The sequence below is a fragment of the Nematostella vectensis genome, chromosome 6, assembly GCF_932526225.1.
Source record: "Nematostella vectensis chromosome 6, jaNemVect1.1, whole genome shotgun sequence".
Lineage (NCBI taxonomy): Eukaryota > Metazoa > Cnidaria > Anthozoa > Actiniaria > Edwardsiidae > Nematostella > Nematostella vectensis.
This window is the reverse complement of record NC_064039.1, coordinates 16,845,342-16,862,544: the sequence shown is the minus strand read 5'-3', so window position 1 is coordinate 16,862,544 and position 17,203 is coordinate 16,845,342. Positions and strand designations below refer to the sequence as shown.

At 44.9% G+C, this 17,203-nt stretch overlaps 1 protein-coding gene across 1 annotated transcript in view; it reads right to left on the bottom strand.

Moving 5' to 3' along the window:
- Window positions 1-17,203, bottom strand: part of LOC5513308 (protein SERAC1-like) — a 30,040-nt gene that overhangs the window by 8,878 nt on the left and 3,959 nt on the right. Inside the window, exons 6-11 of the mRNA XM_048728801.1 lie at window positions 16,655-16,755; window positions 16,294-16,431; window positions 16,098-16,214; window positions 3,859-4,021; window positions 2,152-2,189; window positions 529-644 (exon numbers count right to left, since the gene is read on the bottom strand). Coding sequence (XP_048584758.1) covers window positions 529-644; window positions 2,152-2,189; window positions 3,859-4,021; window positions 16,098-16,214; window positions 16,294-16,431; window positions 16,655-16,755 — 673 coding nt within the window. The remainder of the gene's footprint in view (window positions 1-528; window positions 645-2,151; window positions 2,190-3,858; window positions 4,022-16,097; window positions 16,215-16,293; window positions 16,432-16,654; window positions 16,756-17,203) is intronic.

Sequence of the window (17,203 nt, the reverse complement as noted above, 5' to 3'; positions counted from 1 at the left end):
GGTGCAGTGGATACAAACCTGTGTCTTGTGTCAGGGTGCAGTAGATACAAACCTGTGTCTTGTGTCAGGGTGCAGTAGATAAAAACCTGTGTCTTGTGTCAGGGTGCAGTGGATACAAACCTGTGTCTTGTGTCAGGGTGCAGTAGATACAAACCTGTGTCTTGTGTCAGGGTGCAGTAGATATAAACCTGTGTCTTGTGTCAGGGTGCAGTAGATATAAACCTGTGTCTTGTGTCAGGGTGCAGTAGATATAAACCTGTGTCTTGTGTCAGGGTGCAGTAGATATAAACCTGTGTCTTGTGTCAGGGTGCGGTAGATATAAACCTGTGTCTTGTGTCAGGGTGCAGTAGATACAAACCTGTGTCTTGTGTCAGGGTGCAGTAGATAAAAACCTGTGTCTTGTGTCAGGGTGCAGTGGATACAAACCTGTGTCTTGTGTCAGGGTGCAGTAGATACAAACCTGTGTCTTGTGTCAGGGTGCAGTAGATAAAAACCTGTGTCTTGTGTCAGGGTGCAGTGGATACAAACCTGTGTCTTGTGTCAGGGTGCAGTAGATATATTCCATCTTCATAGACCTCGTCTGGAGTGAAATCCCGATCAAGGTTTGCAAGAGCTCTAGCGGCAAGACTTGACAGAGACAGGTCCTATGGCAAGCATCGTTAGGTTTGTACAGATAATTTGGTGGATTGTTTGGCGTGACATAATATTCTATGGTAAGCAACGAAAGGTTTGTACAGATAATTTGGTGGATTGTTTGGCGTGACATAATGTTCTATGGTAAGCAACGAAAGGATTGTACAGATAATTTGGTGGATTGTTTGGCGTGACATAATATTCTATGGTAAGCAACGAAAGGTTTGTACAGATAATTTGGTGGATTGTTTGGCGTGACATAATATTCTATGGTAAGCAACGAAAGGTTTGTACAGATAATTTGGTGGATTGTTTGGCGTGACATAATATTCTATGGTAAGCAACGAAAGGTTTGTACAGATAATTTGGTGGATTGTTTGGCGTGACATAATATTCTATGGTAAGCAACGAAAGGTTTGTACAGATAATTTGGTGGATTGTTTGGCGTGACATAATATTCTATGGTAAGCAACGAAAGGTTTGTACAGATAATTTGGTGGATTGTTTGGCGTGACATAATATTCTATGGTAAGCAACGAAAGGTTTGTACAGATAATTTGGTGGATTGTTTGGCGTGACATAATATTCTATGGTAAGCATCGTTAGGTTTGTACAGATAATTTGGTGGATTGTTTGGCGTGACATAATATTCTATGGTAAGCAACGAAAGGTTTGTACAGATAATTTGGTGGATTGTTTGGCGTGACATAATATTCTATGGTAAGCAACGAAAGGTTTGTACAGATAATTTGGTGGATTGTTTGGCGTGACATAATATTCTATGGTAAGCAACGAAAGGTTTGTACAGATAATTTGGTGGATTGTTTGGCGTGACATAATATTCTATGGTAAGCAACGAAAGGTTTGTACAGATAATTTGGTGGATTGTTTGGCGTGACATAATATTCTATGGTAAGCAACGAAAGGTTTGTACAGATAATTTGGTGGATTGTTTGGCGTGACATAATATTCTATGGTAAGCAACGAAAGGTTTGTACAGATAATTTGGTGGATTGTTTGGCGTGACATAATATTCTATGGTAAGCAACGAAAGGTTTGTACAGATAATTTGGTGGATTGTTTGGCGTGACATAATATTCTATGGTAAGCAACGAAAGGTTTGTACAGATAATTTGGTGGATTGTTTGGCGTGACATTGACATGACATAACATGATAACAAAGTTCTATAAATAAAGTGTTTTCATGATGGGACACGTTGATGTGACATGACGATATAAAAACTTGCCTGGCGTTTTATGGGTGTTACCGTTTACAGAAAAGTGATTCTTTTCTGTAGATGTGAAGCAAAATAATGGTGTATCAGGACAGTGATGTGTGATCGCATTGCTGTGGAATTGTAACTTTGTTAAAATGTCAGGGATTTCGGGTGTATAGAATCCAGGGTGTGTTTTTTTAGGGTATATCAAATATTTGCCATGTCATCCCATCCCGTCAAGATTATAACCGCAACCCCCCCCCCCCCCCCTCCCTCACACGGGATATGTTTCACATCTTACCTCTGATATCAAGCAGGAATGCAAAAACCTTAGACAACCTGAATGGGATAAAAACTAAACATCATTAAGACAAAATACTGCAAATATTTTTATTGCATGCACGCTATTTAAGGGTACTTTTTTACTTAAGCTGAAACGCAGCATTCTCCCCCAGAAAGTGCCTTCCCAGACATAAAAAAATTGCCTATAACAAGCAGCTCTTAGGATCATATTTGTTTCATCTATGAAGACGCCTTAAAGTACTTTGAGTGCATCCATTTTTATCCACTCAATGTGAGACGTTATGACAACAGCATTGTATTTATCTGGAAGATCAGATAAAGAGGTTGTTATAAATAAACACGAGTAGATTTACCTCAAACCTAACATCTTCAATTAGGCTTTTTTTGTGTCAGGTTTAACACCAAACGTACCATCTTCAATGAGGCTTGAGTGTGTTATATAAGCAATACCAAACTTACCATCTTTAATGAGGCTTGAGTGTGTTATATAATCAATACCAAACTTACCATCTTAAATATGGCTTAGGAGTTTCTTAAAATCAACACCAAACCTACCATCTTCAATAAGGCTTGAGTGTGTTATATAATCAACACCAAACTTACCATCTTCAATAAGGCTTGAGTGTGTTATATAATCAACACCAAACTTACCATCTTCAATAAGGCTTGAGTGTGTCATAAAATCAACACCAAACCTAACATTTTCAATAAGGCTTTACTGTGTTATAAAATCAACACCAAACCTACGATCTTCAATTAGGCTTTGTTGTGTCAGGTTTAACACCAAACTTACCATCTTGAATATGGCTTAGGAGTTCCTTAAAATCAACACCAAACCTACCATCTTCAATGAGGCTTGAGTGTGTTATATAAGCAATACCAAACTTACCATCTTTAATGAGGCTAGAGTGTGTTATATAATCAATACCAAACTTACCATCTTAAATATGGCTTAGGAGTTCCTTAAAATCAACACCAAACCTACCATCTTCAATAAGGCTTGAGTGTGTTATATAATCAACACTAAACTTACCATCTTCAATAAGGCTTGAGTGTGTTATATAATCAACACCAAACTTACCATCTTCAATAAGGCTTGAGTGTGTTATATAATCAACACCAAACTTACCATCTTCAATATGGCTTAGGAGTTCCTTAAAATCAACACCAAACCTACCATCTTCAATAAGGCTTGAGTGTGTTATATAATCAACACCAAACTTACCATCTTCAATAAGGCTTGAGTGTGTTATATAATCAACACCAAACTTACCATCTTCAATAAGGCTTGAGTGTGTTATATAATCAACACCAAACCTACCATCTTCAATAAGGCTTGAGTGTGTTATATAATCAACACCAAACTTACCATCTTCAATAAGGCTTGAGTGTGTTGTATAATCAACACTAAACTTACCATCTTCAATAAGGCTTGAGTGTGTTATATAATCAACACCAAACTTACCATCTTCAATAAGGCTTGAGTGTGTTATATAATCAACACCAAACTTACCATCTTCAATAAGGCTTGAGTGTGTTTTATAATCAACACCAAACTTACCATCTTCAATAAGGCTTGAGTGTGTTATATCATCAACACCAAACTTACCAACTTCAATAAGGTTTGAGTGTGTTATATAATCAACACCAAACTTACCCTCTTCAATAAGGCTTGAGTGTGTTATGTAATCAACACCAAACTTACCCTCGTCAATAAGGCTTGGATGTGTTATATCATCAACAGCTAGGTTGCCTAGAAGATGGGTGATCTGACGTTTTATCTTGAGACTGTTGGGCCTGCTTTTAAGTTCTTGGATAAGCAAGGGGATTATTCCATTCTCCACCATCAGGTCACAGTGCCAAGGAACCTATACAGGTAAGTACAAATCAAAGGCTTATACAGCGGTTTATGTCATTTTCAGGTCATTTTTCTGACAAAAGGATGCGGTATGATTCACATGGGTAGTTTCACAATTCCACAATTCCTTAATTGATGCCCTTGCTGGAGGTGAACCTTAGGGAAAGTTTAGCAAGAGGCAGTATCCATCAACAGATACAGAAGGCAGTATCCATCAGCAGAGACAAGAGGCAGTATCCATCAATAGAGGCAAGAGGCAGTATCCATCAGCAGAGACAGAAGGCAGTATCCATCAGCAGAGACAGAAGGCAGTATCCATAAGCAGAGGCAAGAGGCAGTATCCATCAACAGAGACAAGAGGCAGTATCCATCAACAGAGACAAGAGGCAGTATCCATCAGCAGAGACAGAAGGCAGTATCCATCAGCAGATAAAAAAGACAGTATCCATCAGCAGAGGCAAGAGACAGTATCCATCAGCAGAGACAGAAGGCAGTATCCATAAGCAGAGGCAAGAGGCAGTATCCATCAACAGAGACAAGAGGCAGTATCCATCAGCAGAGACAGAAGGCAGTATCCATCAGCAGATAAAAAAGACAGTATCCATCAGCAGAGGCAAGAGACAGTATCCATCAGCAGAGACAAAAGGCAGTATCCATAAGCAGAGGCAAGAGGCAGTATCCATCAGCAGAGGCAAGAGGCAGTATCCATCAGCAGAGGCAGAAGGAAGTATCCATCAGCAGAGGCAAGAGGCAGTATCCATCAATAGAGGCAAGAGGCAGTATCCATCAGCAGAGACAAGAGGCAGTATCCATCAACAGAGACAAGAGGCAGTATCCATCAGCAGAGACAGAAGGCAGTATCCATCAGCAGATAAAAAAGGCAGTATCCATCAGCAGAGACAGAAGGCAGTATCCATCAACAGAGACAAGAGGCAGTATCCATCAGCAGAGGCAAGAGGCAGTATCCATCAGCAGAGGCAGAAGGAAGTATCCATTAGCAAAGGCAAGAGACAGTATCCATCAGCAGAGGCAAGAGGCAGTATCCATCAGCAGAGGCTGAAGGCAGTATCCATCAGCAGAGGCAAGAGGCAGTATCCATCAGCAGAGGCAGAAGGAAGTATCCATTAGCAAAGGCAAGAGACAGTATCCATCAGCAGAGGCAAGAGACAGTATCCATCAGCAGAGACAAGAGGCAGTATCCATCAGCAGAGACAAGAGGCAGTATCCATCAGCAGATAAAAAAGACAGTATCCATCAGCAGAGACAAGAGGCAGTATCCATCAGCAGATAAAAAAGACAGTATCCATCAGCAGAGGCAAGAGACAGTATCCATCAGCAGAGACAAGAGGCAGTATCCATCAGCAGAGGCTGAATGCAGTATCCATCAGCAGAGACAAGAGGCAGTATCCATCAGCAGAGGCAAAAGGCAGTATCCATCAGCAGAGGCAAGAGGCAGTATCCATCAGCAGAGACAAAAGGCAGTATCCATAAGCAGAGGCAAGAGGCAGTATCCATCAACAGAGACAAGAGGCAGTATCCATCAACAGAGACAAGAGGCAGTATCCATCAGCAAAGACAGAAGCCAGTATCAATCAGCAAAGGCAAGAGACAGTATTCATCAGCAGAGGCAAGAGGCAGTATCCATCAGCAGAGACAAGAGGCAGTATCCATCAGCAGAGGCTGAATGCAGTATCCATCAGCAGAGACAAGAGGCAGTATCCATCAGCAGATAAAAGAGACAGTATCCATCAACAGAGGCAAGAGGCAGTATCCATCAGCAGAGACAGAAGGCAGTATCCATAAGCAGAGGCAAGAGGCAGTATCCATCAACAGAGGCAAGAGGCAGTATCCATTAACAGAGGCAAGAGGCAGTATCCATCAGCAGAGACAGAAGGCAGTATTCATCAGCAGATAAAAGAGGCAGTATTCATCAACAGAGACAAGAGGCAGTATCCATCAGCAGAGACAGAAGGCAGTATCCATAAGCAGAGGCAAGAGGCAGTATCCATCAACAGAGACAAGAGGCAGTATCCATCAGCAGAGACAAGAGGCAGTATCCATCAACAGAGGCAAGAGGCAGTATCCATCAACAGAGACAAGAGGCAGTATCCATCAGCAGAGACAGAAGGCAGTATCCATAAGCAGAGGCAAGGGGCAGTATCCATCAACAGAGACAAGAGGCAGTATCCATCAACAGTGACAAGAGGCAGTATCCATCAGCAGAGACAGAAGGCAGTATCCATCAGCAGATAAAAGAGGCAGTATCCATCAGCAGAGGCAAAAGGCAGTATCCATCAACAGAGACAAGAGGCAGTATCCATCAGCAGAGACAGAAGGCAGTATCCATAAGCAGAGGCAAGAGGCAGTATCCATCAACAGAGACAAGAGGCAGTATCCATCAACAGAGACAAGAGGCAGTATCCATCAGCAGAGACAAGAGGCAGTATCCACCAACAGAGACAAGAGGCAGTATCCATCAGCAGAGACAGAAGGCAGTATCCATCAGCAGATAAAAGAGGCAGTATTCATCAACAGAGACAAGAGGCAATATCCATCAGAAGAGACAAAAGGCAGTATCCATCAGCAGAGGCAAGAGGCAGTATCCATCAGCAGAGGCAAGAGGCAGTATCCATCAGCAGAGACAGAAGGCAGTATCCATAAGCAGAGGCAAGAGGCAGTATCCATCAACAGAGGCAAGAGACAGTATCCATCAGCAGAGACAAGAGGCAGTATCCATCAGCAGAGGCAAGAGGCAGTATCCATCAGCAGAGGCAAGAGGCAGTATCCATCAGCAAAGACAGAAGCCAGTATCAATCAGCAAAGGCAAGAGACAGTATTCATCAGCAGAGGCAAGAGGCAGTATCCATCAGCAGAGACAAGAGGCAGTATCCATCAGAAGAGACAGAAGAAAGTATCCATTAGCAGAGGCAAGAGGCAGTATCCATCAACAGAGACAGAAGGAAGTATCCATCAGCAGAGGCAAGAGGCAGTATCCATCAGCAGAGACAAGAGGCAGTATCCATCAGCAGAGGCAAAAGGCAGTATCCATCAGCAGAGGCAAGAGGCAGTATCCATCAGCAGAGACAGAAGGCAGTATCCATAAGCAGAGGCAAGAGGCAGTATCCATCAACAGAGGCAAGGGGCAGTATCCATCAACAGAGACAAGAGGCAGTATCCATCAACAGTGACAAGAGGCAGTATCCATCAGCAGAGACAGAAGGCAGTATCCATCAGCAGATAAAAGAGACAGTATCCATCAGCAGAGGCAAGAGACAGTATCCATCAGCAGAGACAAGAGGCAGTATCCATCCGCAGAGGCTGAATGCAGTATCCATCAGCAGAGACAAGAGGCAGTATCCATCAGCAGAGGCAAAAGGCAGTATCCATCAACAGAGACAAGAGGCAGTATCCATCAGCAGAGACAGAAGGCAGTATCCATAAGCAGAGGCAAGAGGCAGTATCCATCAACAGAGACAAGAGGCAGTATCCATCAACAGAGACAAGAGGCAGTATCCATCAGCAGAGACAAGAGGCAGTATCCACCAACAGAGACAAGAGGCAGTATCCATCAGCAGAGACAGAAGGCAGTATCCATCAGCAGATAAAAGAGGCAGTATTCATCAACAGAGACAAGAGGCAATATCCATCAGAAGAGACAAAAGGCAGTATCCATCAGCAGAGGCAAGAGGCAGTATCCATCAGCAGAGGCAAGAGGCAGTATCCATCAGCAGAGACAGAAGGCAGTATCCATAAGCAGAGGCAAGAGGCAGTATCCATCAACAGAGGCAAGAGACAGTATCCATCAGCAGAGACAAGAGGCAGTATCCATCAGCAGAGGCAAGAGGCAGTATCCATCAGCAGAGGCAAGAGGCAGTATCCATCAGCAAAGACAGAAGCCAGTATCAATCAGCAAAGGCAAGAGACAGTATTCATCAGCAGAGGCAAGAGGCAGTATCCATCAGCAGAGACAAGAGGCAGTATCCATCAGAAGAGACAGAAGAAAGTATCCATTAGCAGAGGCAAGAGGCAGTATCCATCAACAGAGACAGAAGGAAGTATCCATCAGCAGAGGCAAGAGGCAGTATCCATCAGCAGAGACAAGAGGCAGTATCCATCAGCAGAGGCAAAAGGCAGTATCCATCAGCAGAGGCAAGAGGCAGTATCCATCAGCAGAGACAGAAGGCAGTATCCATAAGCAGAGGCAAGAGGCAGTATCCATCAACAGAGACAAGAGGCAGTATCCATCAACAGAGACAAGAGGCAGTATCCATCAACAGAGACAAGAGGCAGTATCCATCAGCAGAGACAGAAGGCAGTATCCATCAGCAGATAAAAAAGACAGTATCCATCAGCAGAGGCAAGAGACAGTATCCATCAGCAAAGACAAGAGGCAGTATCCATCAGCAGAGGCTGAATGCAGTATCCATCAGCAGAGACAAGAGGCAGTTTCCATCAGCAGAGACAAGAGGCAGTATCCATCAGCAGAGACAAGAGGCAGTATCCATCAACAGAGACAAGAGGCAGTTTCCATCAACAGAGACAAGAGGCAGTATCCATCAGCAGAGACAAGAGGCAGTATCCATCAGCAGAGACAAGAGGCAGTATCCATCAGCAGAGGCAAGATGCAGTATCCATCAGCAGGGGCAAGAGGCAGTATCCATCAGCAGAGACAGAAGGAAGTATCCATCAGCAGAGGCAAGAGGCAGTATCCATCAACAGAGGCAAGAGGCAGTATCCATTAACAGAGGCAAGAGGCAGTATCCATCAGCAGAGACAGAAGGCAGTATTCATCAGCAGATAAAAGAGGCAGTATTCATCAACAGAGACAAGAGGCAGTATCCATCAGCAGAGACAGAAGGCAGTATCCATAAGCAGAGGCAAGAGGCAGTATCCATCAACAGAGACAAGAGGCAGTATCCATCAGCAGAGACAAGAGGCAGTATCCATCAACAGAGGCAAGAGGCAGTATCCATCAACAGAGACAAGAGGCAGTATCCATCAGCAGAGACAGAAGGCAGTATCCATAAGCAGAGGCAAGGGGCAGTATCCATCAACAGAGACAAGAGGCAGTATCCATCAACAGTGACAAGAGGCAGTATCCATCAGCAGAGACAGAAGGCAGTATCCATCAGCAGATAAAAGAGACAGTATCCATCAGCAGAGGCAAGAGACAGTATCCATCAGCAGAGACAAGAGGCAGTATCCATCCGCAGAGGCTGAATGCAGTATCCATCAGCAGAGACAAGAGGCAGTATCCATCAGCAGAGGCAAAAGGCAGTATCCATCAACAGAGACAAGAGGCAGTATCCATCAGCAGAGACAGAAGGCAGTATCCATAAGCAGAGGCAAGAGGCAGTATCCATCAACAGAGACAAGAGGCAGTATCCATCAGCAGAGACAAGAGGCAGTATCCATCAGCAGAGACAAGAGGCAGTATCCACCAACAGAGACAAGAGGCAGTATCCATCAGCAGAGACAGAAGGCAGTATCCATCAGCAGATAAAAGAGGCAGTATTCATCAACAGAGACAAGAGGCAATATCCATCAGAAGAGACAAAAGGCAGTATCCATCAGCAGAGGCAAGAGGCAGTATCCATCAGCAGAGGCAAGAGGCAGTATCCATCAGCAGAGACAGAAGGCAGTATCCATAAGCAGAGGCAAGAGGCAGTATCCATCAACAGAGGCAAGAGACAGTATCCATCAGCAGAGACAAGAGGCAGTATCCATCAGCAGAGGCAAGAGGCAGTATCCATCAGCAGAGGCAAGAGGCAGTATCCATCAGCAAAGACAGAAGCCAGTATCAATCAGCAAAGGCAAGAGACAGTATTCATCAGCAGAGGCAAGAGGCAGTATCCATCAGCAGAGACAAGAGGCAGTATCCATCAGAAGAGACAGAAGAAAGTATCCATTAGCAGAGGCAAGAGGCAGTATCCATCAACAGAGACAAGAGGCAGTATCCATCAACAGAGACAAGAGGCAGTATCCATCAGCAGAGACAAGAGGCAGTATCCACCAACAGAGACAAGAGGCAGTATCCATCAGCAGAGACAGAAGGCAGTATCCATCAGCAGATAAAAGAGGCAGTATTCATCAACAGAGACAAGAGGCAATATCCATCAGAAGAGACAAAAGGCAGTATCCATCAGCAGAGGCAAGAGGCAGTATCCATCAGCAGAGGCAAGAGGCAGTATCCATCAGCAGAGACAGAAGGCAGTATCCATAAGCAGAGGCAAGAGGCAGTATCCATCAACAGAGGCAAGAGACAGTATCCATCAGCAGAGACAAGAGGCAGTATCCATCAGCAGAGGCTGAATGCAGTATCCATCAGCAGAGACAAGAGGCAGTATCCATCAGCAGAGGCAAAAGGCAGTATCCATCGGCAGAGGCAAGAGGCAGTATCCATCAGCAGAGACAAGAGGCAGTATCCATCAGCAGAGACAGAAGGCAGTATCCATAAGCAGAGGCAAGAGGCAGTATCCATCAACCGAGACAAGAGGCAGTATCCATTAACAGAGACAAGAGGCAGTATCCATCAGCAGAGACAGAAGGCAGTATCCATCAGCAGAGACAAGAGGCAGTATCCATCAGCAGAGGCTAAAGGCAGTATCCATCAGCAGAGACAAGAGGCAGTATCCATCAGCAGAGACAAGAGGCAGTATCAATCAGCAGAGACAAGAGGCAGTATCCATCAGCAGAGACAAGAGGCAGTATCCATCAGCAGAGGCGAGAGGCAGTATTCATCAGCAGAGACAGAAGGCAGTATCCATCAGCAGAGGCAAGAGGCAGTATCCATCAACAGAGACAAGAGACAGTATCCATCAACAGAGACAAGAGGCAGTATCCATCAGCAGAGACAGAAGGCAGTATCCATCAGCAGAGACAGAAGGCAGTATCCATCAGCAGAGGCAAGAGGCAGTATCCATCAACAGAGGCTGAAGGCAGTATCCATCAACAGAGGCTGAAGGCAGTATCCATTAACAGAGACAAGAGGCAGTATCCATCAGCAGAGACAGAAGGCAGTATCCATCAGCAGAGACAAGAGGCAGTATCCATCAGCAGAGGCTAAAGGCAGTATCCATCAGCAGAGACAAGAGGCAGTATCAATCAGCAGAGACAAGAGGCAGTATCCATCAGCAGAGACAAGAGGAAGTATCCATCAGCAGAGGCGAGAGGCAGTATTCATCAGCAGAGACAGAAGGCAGTACCATCAGCAGAGGAAAGAGGCAGTATCCATCAACAGAGACAAGAGACAGTATCCATCAACAGAGACAAGAGGCAGTATCCATCAGCAGAGACAGAAGGCAGTATCCATCAGCAGAGACAGAAGGCAGTATCCATCAGCAGAGGCAAGAGGCAGTATCCATCAACAGAGGCTGAAGGCAGTATCCATCAACAGAGACAAGAGGCAGTATCCATCAGCAAAGACAGAAGGCAGTATCAATCAGCAGAGAGACAAGAGGCAGTATCCATCAGCAGAGACAAGAGGCAGTATCCATCAGCAGAGACAGAAGGAAGTATCCATCAGCAAAGGCAAGAGACAGTATCCATCAGGAGAGACAAGAGGCAGTATCCATCAGCAGAGGCTGAAGGCAGTATCCATCAACAGAGACAACAGGCAGTATCCATCAGCAAAGACAGAAGGCAGTATCCACCAGAAGAGACAGAAGGAAGTATCCATTAGCAAAGGCAAGAGGCAGTATCCATCAGCAGAGACAGAAGGCAGTATCCATCAGCAGATAAAAGAGGCAGTATCAATCAAAAGAGGCTGAAGGCAGTATCCATCAACAGAGACAAGAGGCAGTATCCATCAGCAAAGACAGAAGGCAGTATCCATCAGCAAAGGCAAGAGACAGTATCCATCAGCAGAGACAAGAGGCAGTATCCATCAGCAGAGGCTAAAGGCAGTATCCATCAGCAGAGACATGAGGCAGTATCCATCAACAGAGGCAAGAGGCAGTATCCATCAACAGAGGCAAGAGGCAGTATCCATCAGCAGAGACAAGAGGCAGTATCCATCAGCAGAGACATGAGGCAGTATCCATCAGCAGAGACAAGAGGCAGTATCCATCAACAGAGGCAAGAGGCAGTATCCATCAAAAGAGGCAAGAGGCAGTTTCCATCAACAGAGGCAAGAGGCAGTATCCATCAGCAGAGACAAGAGGCAGTATCCATCAGCAGAGACAAGAGGCAGTATCCATCAACAGAGGCAAGAGGCAGTATCCATCAACAGAGACAAAAGACAGTATCCATCAACAGAGACAAGAGGCAGTATCCATCAGCAGTGACAAGAGGCAGTATCCATCAACAGAGACAAGAGGCAGTATCCACCAACAGAGACAAGAGGCAGTATCCATCAGCAGAGACAGAAGGCAGTATCCATCAGCAGATAAAAGAGGCAGTATTCATCAACAGAGACAAGAGGCAGTATCCATCAGAAGAGACAAAAGGCAGTATCCATCAGCAGAGGCAAGAGGCAGTATCCATCAGCAGAGGCAAGAGGCAGTATCCATCGGCAAAGACAGAAGCCAGTATCAATCAGCAAAGGCAAGAGACAGTATTCATCAGCAGAGGCAAGAGGCAGTATCCATCAGCAGAGACAAGAGGCAGTATCCATAAGAAGAGACAGAAGGAAGTATCCATTAGCAAAGGCAAGAGACAGTATCCATCAGCAGAGGCAAGAGACAGTATCCATCAGCAGAGACAAAAGGCAGTATCCATCAGCAGAGGCTGAATGCAGTATCCATCAGCAGAGACAAGAGGCAGTATCCATCAGCAGAGGCAAAAGGCAGTATCCATCCGCAGAGGCAAGAGGCAGTATCCATCAGCAGAGGCAAGAGGCAGTAACCATCAGCAAAGACAGAAGCCAGTATCAATCAGCAAAGGCAAGAGACAGTATTCATCAGCAGAGGCAAGAGGCAGTATCCATCAGCAGAGACAGAAGGAAGTATCCATTAGCAAAGGCAAGAGACAGTATCCATCAGCAGAGGCAAGAGACAGTATCCATCAGCAGAGACAAGAGGCAGTATCCATCAGCAGAGGCTAAAGGCAGTATCCATCAGCAGAGACAAGAGGCAGTATCAATCAGCAGAGACAAGAGGCAGTATCCATCAGCAGAGACAGAAGGCAGTATCCATCAGCAGAGGCGAGAGGCAGTATTCATCAGCAGAGACAGAAGGCAGTATCCATCAGCAGAGGCAAGAGGCAGTATCCATCAACAGAGACAAGAGGTAGTATCCATCAGCAGAGACAGAAGGCAGTATCCATCAGCAGAGACAGAAGGCAGTATCCATCAGCAGAGGCAAGAGGCAGTATCCATCAACAGAGGCTGAAGGCAGTATCCATCAACAGAGACAAGAGGCAGTATCCATCAGCAAAGACAGAAGGCAGTATCAATCAGCAGAGACAAGAGGCAGTATCCATCAGCAGAGACAAGAGGCAGTATCCATCAGCAGAGACAGAAGGAAGTATCCATCAGCAAAGGCAAGAGACAGTATCCATCAGCAGAGACAAGAGGCAGTATCCATCAGCAGAGGCTGAAGGCAATATCCATCAGCAGAGACATGAGGCAGTATCCATCAAAAGAGGCAAGAGGCAGTATCCATCAACAGAGGCAAGAAGCAGTATCCATCAACAGAGGCAAGAGGCAGTATCCATCAACAGAGGCAAGAGGCAGTATCCATCAACAGAGGCAAGAGGCAGTATCCATCAACAGAGGCAAGAGGCAGTATCCATCAGCAGAGACAAGAGGCAGTATCCATCAGCAGAGACAAGAGGCAGTTTCCATCAACAGAGACAAGAGGCAGTATCCTTCAGCAGAGACAAGAGGCAGTATCCATCAGCAGAGACAAGAGGCAGTATCCATCAGCAGAGGCAAGAGGCAGTACCCATCAGCAGAGGCAAGAGGCAGTATCCATCAGCAGAGACAAGAGGCAGTATCCATCAGCAGAGACAAGAGGCAAAATCCATCAGCAGAGACAAGAGGCAGTATCCATCAGCAGAGACAGAAGGCAGTATCCATCAGCAGAGGCAAGAGGCAGTATCCATCAGCAGAGGCAAGAGGCAGTATCCATCAGCAGAGACAAGAGGCAGTATCCATCAGCAGAGACAAGAGGCAGTATCCATCAACAGAGGCAAGAGGCAGTATCCATTAACAGAGGCAAGTGGCAGTATCCATCAGCAGAGACAAGAGGCAGTATCCATCAACAGAGGCAAGAGGCAGTATCCATTAACAGAGGCAAGTGGCAGTATCCATCAGCAGAGACAAGAGGCAGTATCCATCAACAGAGGCAAGAGGCAGTATCCATTAACAGAGGCAAGAGGCAGTATCCATCAGCAGAGACAAGAGGCAGTTTCCATCAACAGAGACAAGAGGCAGTTTCCATCAGCAGAGACAAGAGGCAGTATCCATCAGCAGAAACAAGAGGCAGTATCCATTAGCAGAGGCAAGAGGCAGTATCCATCAGCAGAGACAAGAGGCAGTATCCATCAACAGAGGCAAGAGGCAGTATCCATTAACAGAGGCAAGTGGCAGTATCCATCAGCAGAGACAAGAGGCAGTATCCATCAACAGAGGCAAGAGGCAGTATCCATTAACAGAGGCAAGTGGCAGTATCCATCAGCAGAGACAAGAGGCAGTTTCCATCAACAGAGACAAGAGGCAGTTTCCATCAGCAGAGACAAGAGGCAGTATCCATCAGCAGAAACAAGAGGCAGTATCCATTAGCAGAGGCAAGAGGCAGTATCCATCAGCAGAGACAAGAGGCAGTATCCATCAACAGAGGCAAGAGGCAGTATCCATCAGCAGAGACAAGAGGCAGTATCCATCAGCAGAGACAAGAGGCAGTTTCCATCAACAGAGACAACAGGCAGTATCCATCAGCAGAGACAAGAGGCAGTATCCATCAGCAGAGGCAAGAGGCAGTATCCATCAGCAGAGGCAAGAGGCAGTATCCATCAGCAGAGACAAGAGGCAGTATCCATCAGCAGAGGCAAGAGGCAGTATCCATCAGCAGAGGCAAGAGGCAGTATCCATCAGCAAAGACAGAAGCCAGTATCCATCAGCAGAGACAAGAGGCAGTATCCATCAGCAGAGACAAGAGGCAGTTTCCATCAACAGAGACAACAGGCAGTATCCATCAGCAGAGACAAGAGGCAGTATCCATCAGCAGAGGCAAGAGGCAGTATCCATCAGCAAAGGCAAGAGACAGTATTCATGAGCAGAGGCAAGAGGCAGTATCCATCAGCAGAGACAAGAGGCAGTATCCATCAGCAGAGAAAAAGAGGCAGTATCCATCAGCAGAGGCTGAAGGCAGTATCCATCAGCAGAGACAAGAGGCAGTATCCATCAGCAGAGACAAGAGGCAGTATCCATCAGCAGAGGCTGAAGGCAGTATCCATCAGCAGAGACAAGAGGCAGTATCCATCAGCAGAGGCAAAAGGCAGTATCCATCAGCAGAGGCAAGAGGCAGTATCCATCAGCAGAGGCAAGAGGCAGTATCCATCAGCAGAGACAGAAGGCAGTATCCATCAGCAGAGGCAAGAGGCAGTATCCATCAACAGAGACAAGAGACAGTATCCATCAAAGAGGCAGAAGGCAGTATCCATCAGCAGAGGCAAGAGGCAGTATCCATCAGCAGAGACAGAGGGCAGTATCCATCAGCAGAGACAAGAGGCAGTATCCATCAGCAGAGACAGAAGGCAGTATCCATCAGCAGAGGCAGAGGGTAGTATCCATCAGCAGAGACAAGAGGCAGTATCCATCAGCAGAGACAGTATCCATCAACAGAGACAAGAGGCATTATCCATCAGCAGAAGCAGTATTCAACAGCATCATAACCACATTTGTCAGCAGCAGAATAGACATTTTCTCATTGCCAGCACAATTATTATTACCATTTTTACATCATTGTTATTGCCGTTAACATCATCATTGTCGCAATCATCGAAATCATCCACTGAAAGTACTCATCCTCCACCTAACCATCACCAATCCTAACACTTGTGAGCGTCCCATGAGGAAATAACTCAAAGGGATTATGTATTGCATGAACCCTACTACTAATGCCTAAACAGAGGGTTTAACTTACTGTTGAATGTCTGGTGAGTGCTTTAAGGTAGAATAACTCCACTTGATCAGCTGGCATTGAAGTTAAAGTGTGGGCAAATGACAAACCATGATCACCTCCAAAATTCCAAGACATTGACTAAAATGTAAAAGATAAAGAGAGATAAAAGGGCAACTCGATTACTGCAAATCTCATGCTGATCTGTTAAGTAATTTACCCTTTTATGCTGCTTTGCTGAGGTACCAGAAAGTATAGCACTTTTAGTGAACCACCTAGTGCACTCATCAACACCAGAGGGAGGCAGTGAGAGCAACAATGACTTCAAACTCATCTCTATGGCCTTTTCATCTGGACACTAGAAAATAAAGAGAAAAAATCAGGAAAGACTAATGTATTAAAGCTGACTTTGAAATTTGGAATTGGGAAAATTGGGAATTTGGGAACTAAGTCGATTGGCAGGTTCAATGTCAACAGAACAAGGCAATCATGTAGGAACTGCACAATTTTTGTCGTAGATGAATCCTGTGGGACTAATTCAGTTTTCTTTACAGGAGTATATTATTGGATCCAGGACAAACCTTATGTGACGACTTTGTGGTAGTTTTCCAAATATCTTTACTGATACCAGTTTGCCTTACAATGCCAACCAATATTCTATTATCACAAACTCTGACTAAATCTAGGGGTAAAATACAAATAATCAGTAAAAAGTCACTTAGGTCAGCTAAAATATAATAATATAATAATTGTTTATAACAACAACAACAATGACAATGACAACAATAAAAAAGATTAAATATGTGTAAATGATTAAATCAAGTGTGTTTTTTCTTTGTTTCTTCTTTAGAGAAAGTTACCAACATATTGACAGATTTGTTTTATTTATAGAATTTATGTGTACATCACTTGGGAGGCACTATTTTGGACCCTCTGTCCTTAACGAACTAATTGAGCCAGATGAATTACAAATTTTACATGGAAGAAAAGAATAAATTACCATAATGACTTTCACCGCGTAATTTTGCTCAAAACTGACACAAAACAAGTAAAGTTTAAGGTGTTCTCCAATTTTGGCAGTATAGTTCATTATCAAATAGAAATTATCAATAGTTGTGCACAACATGGTG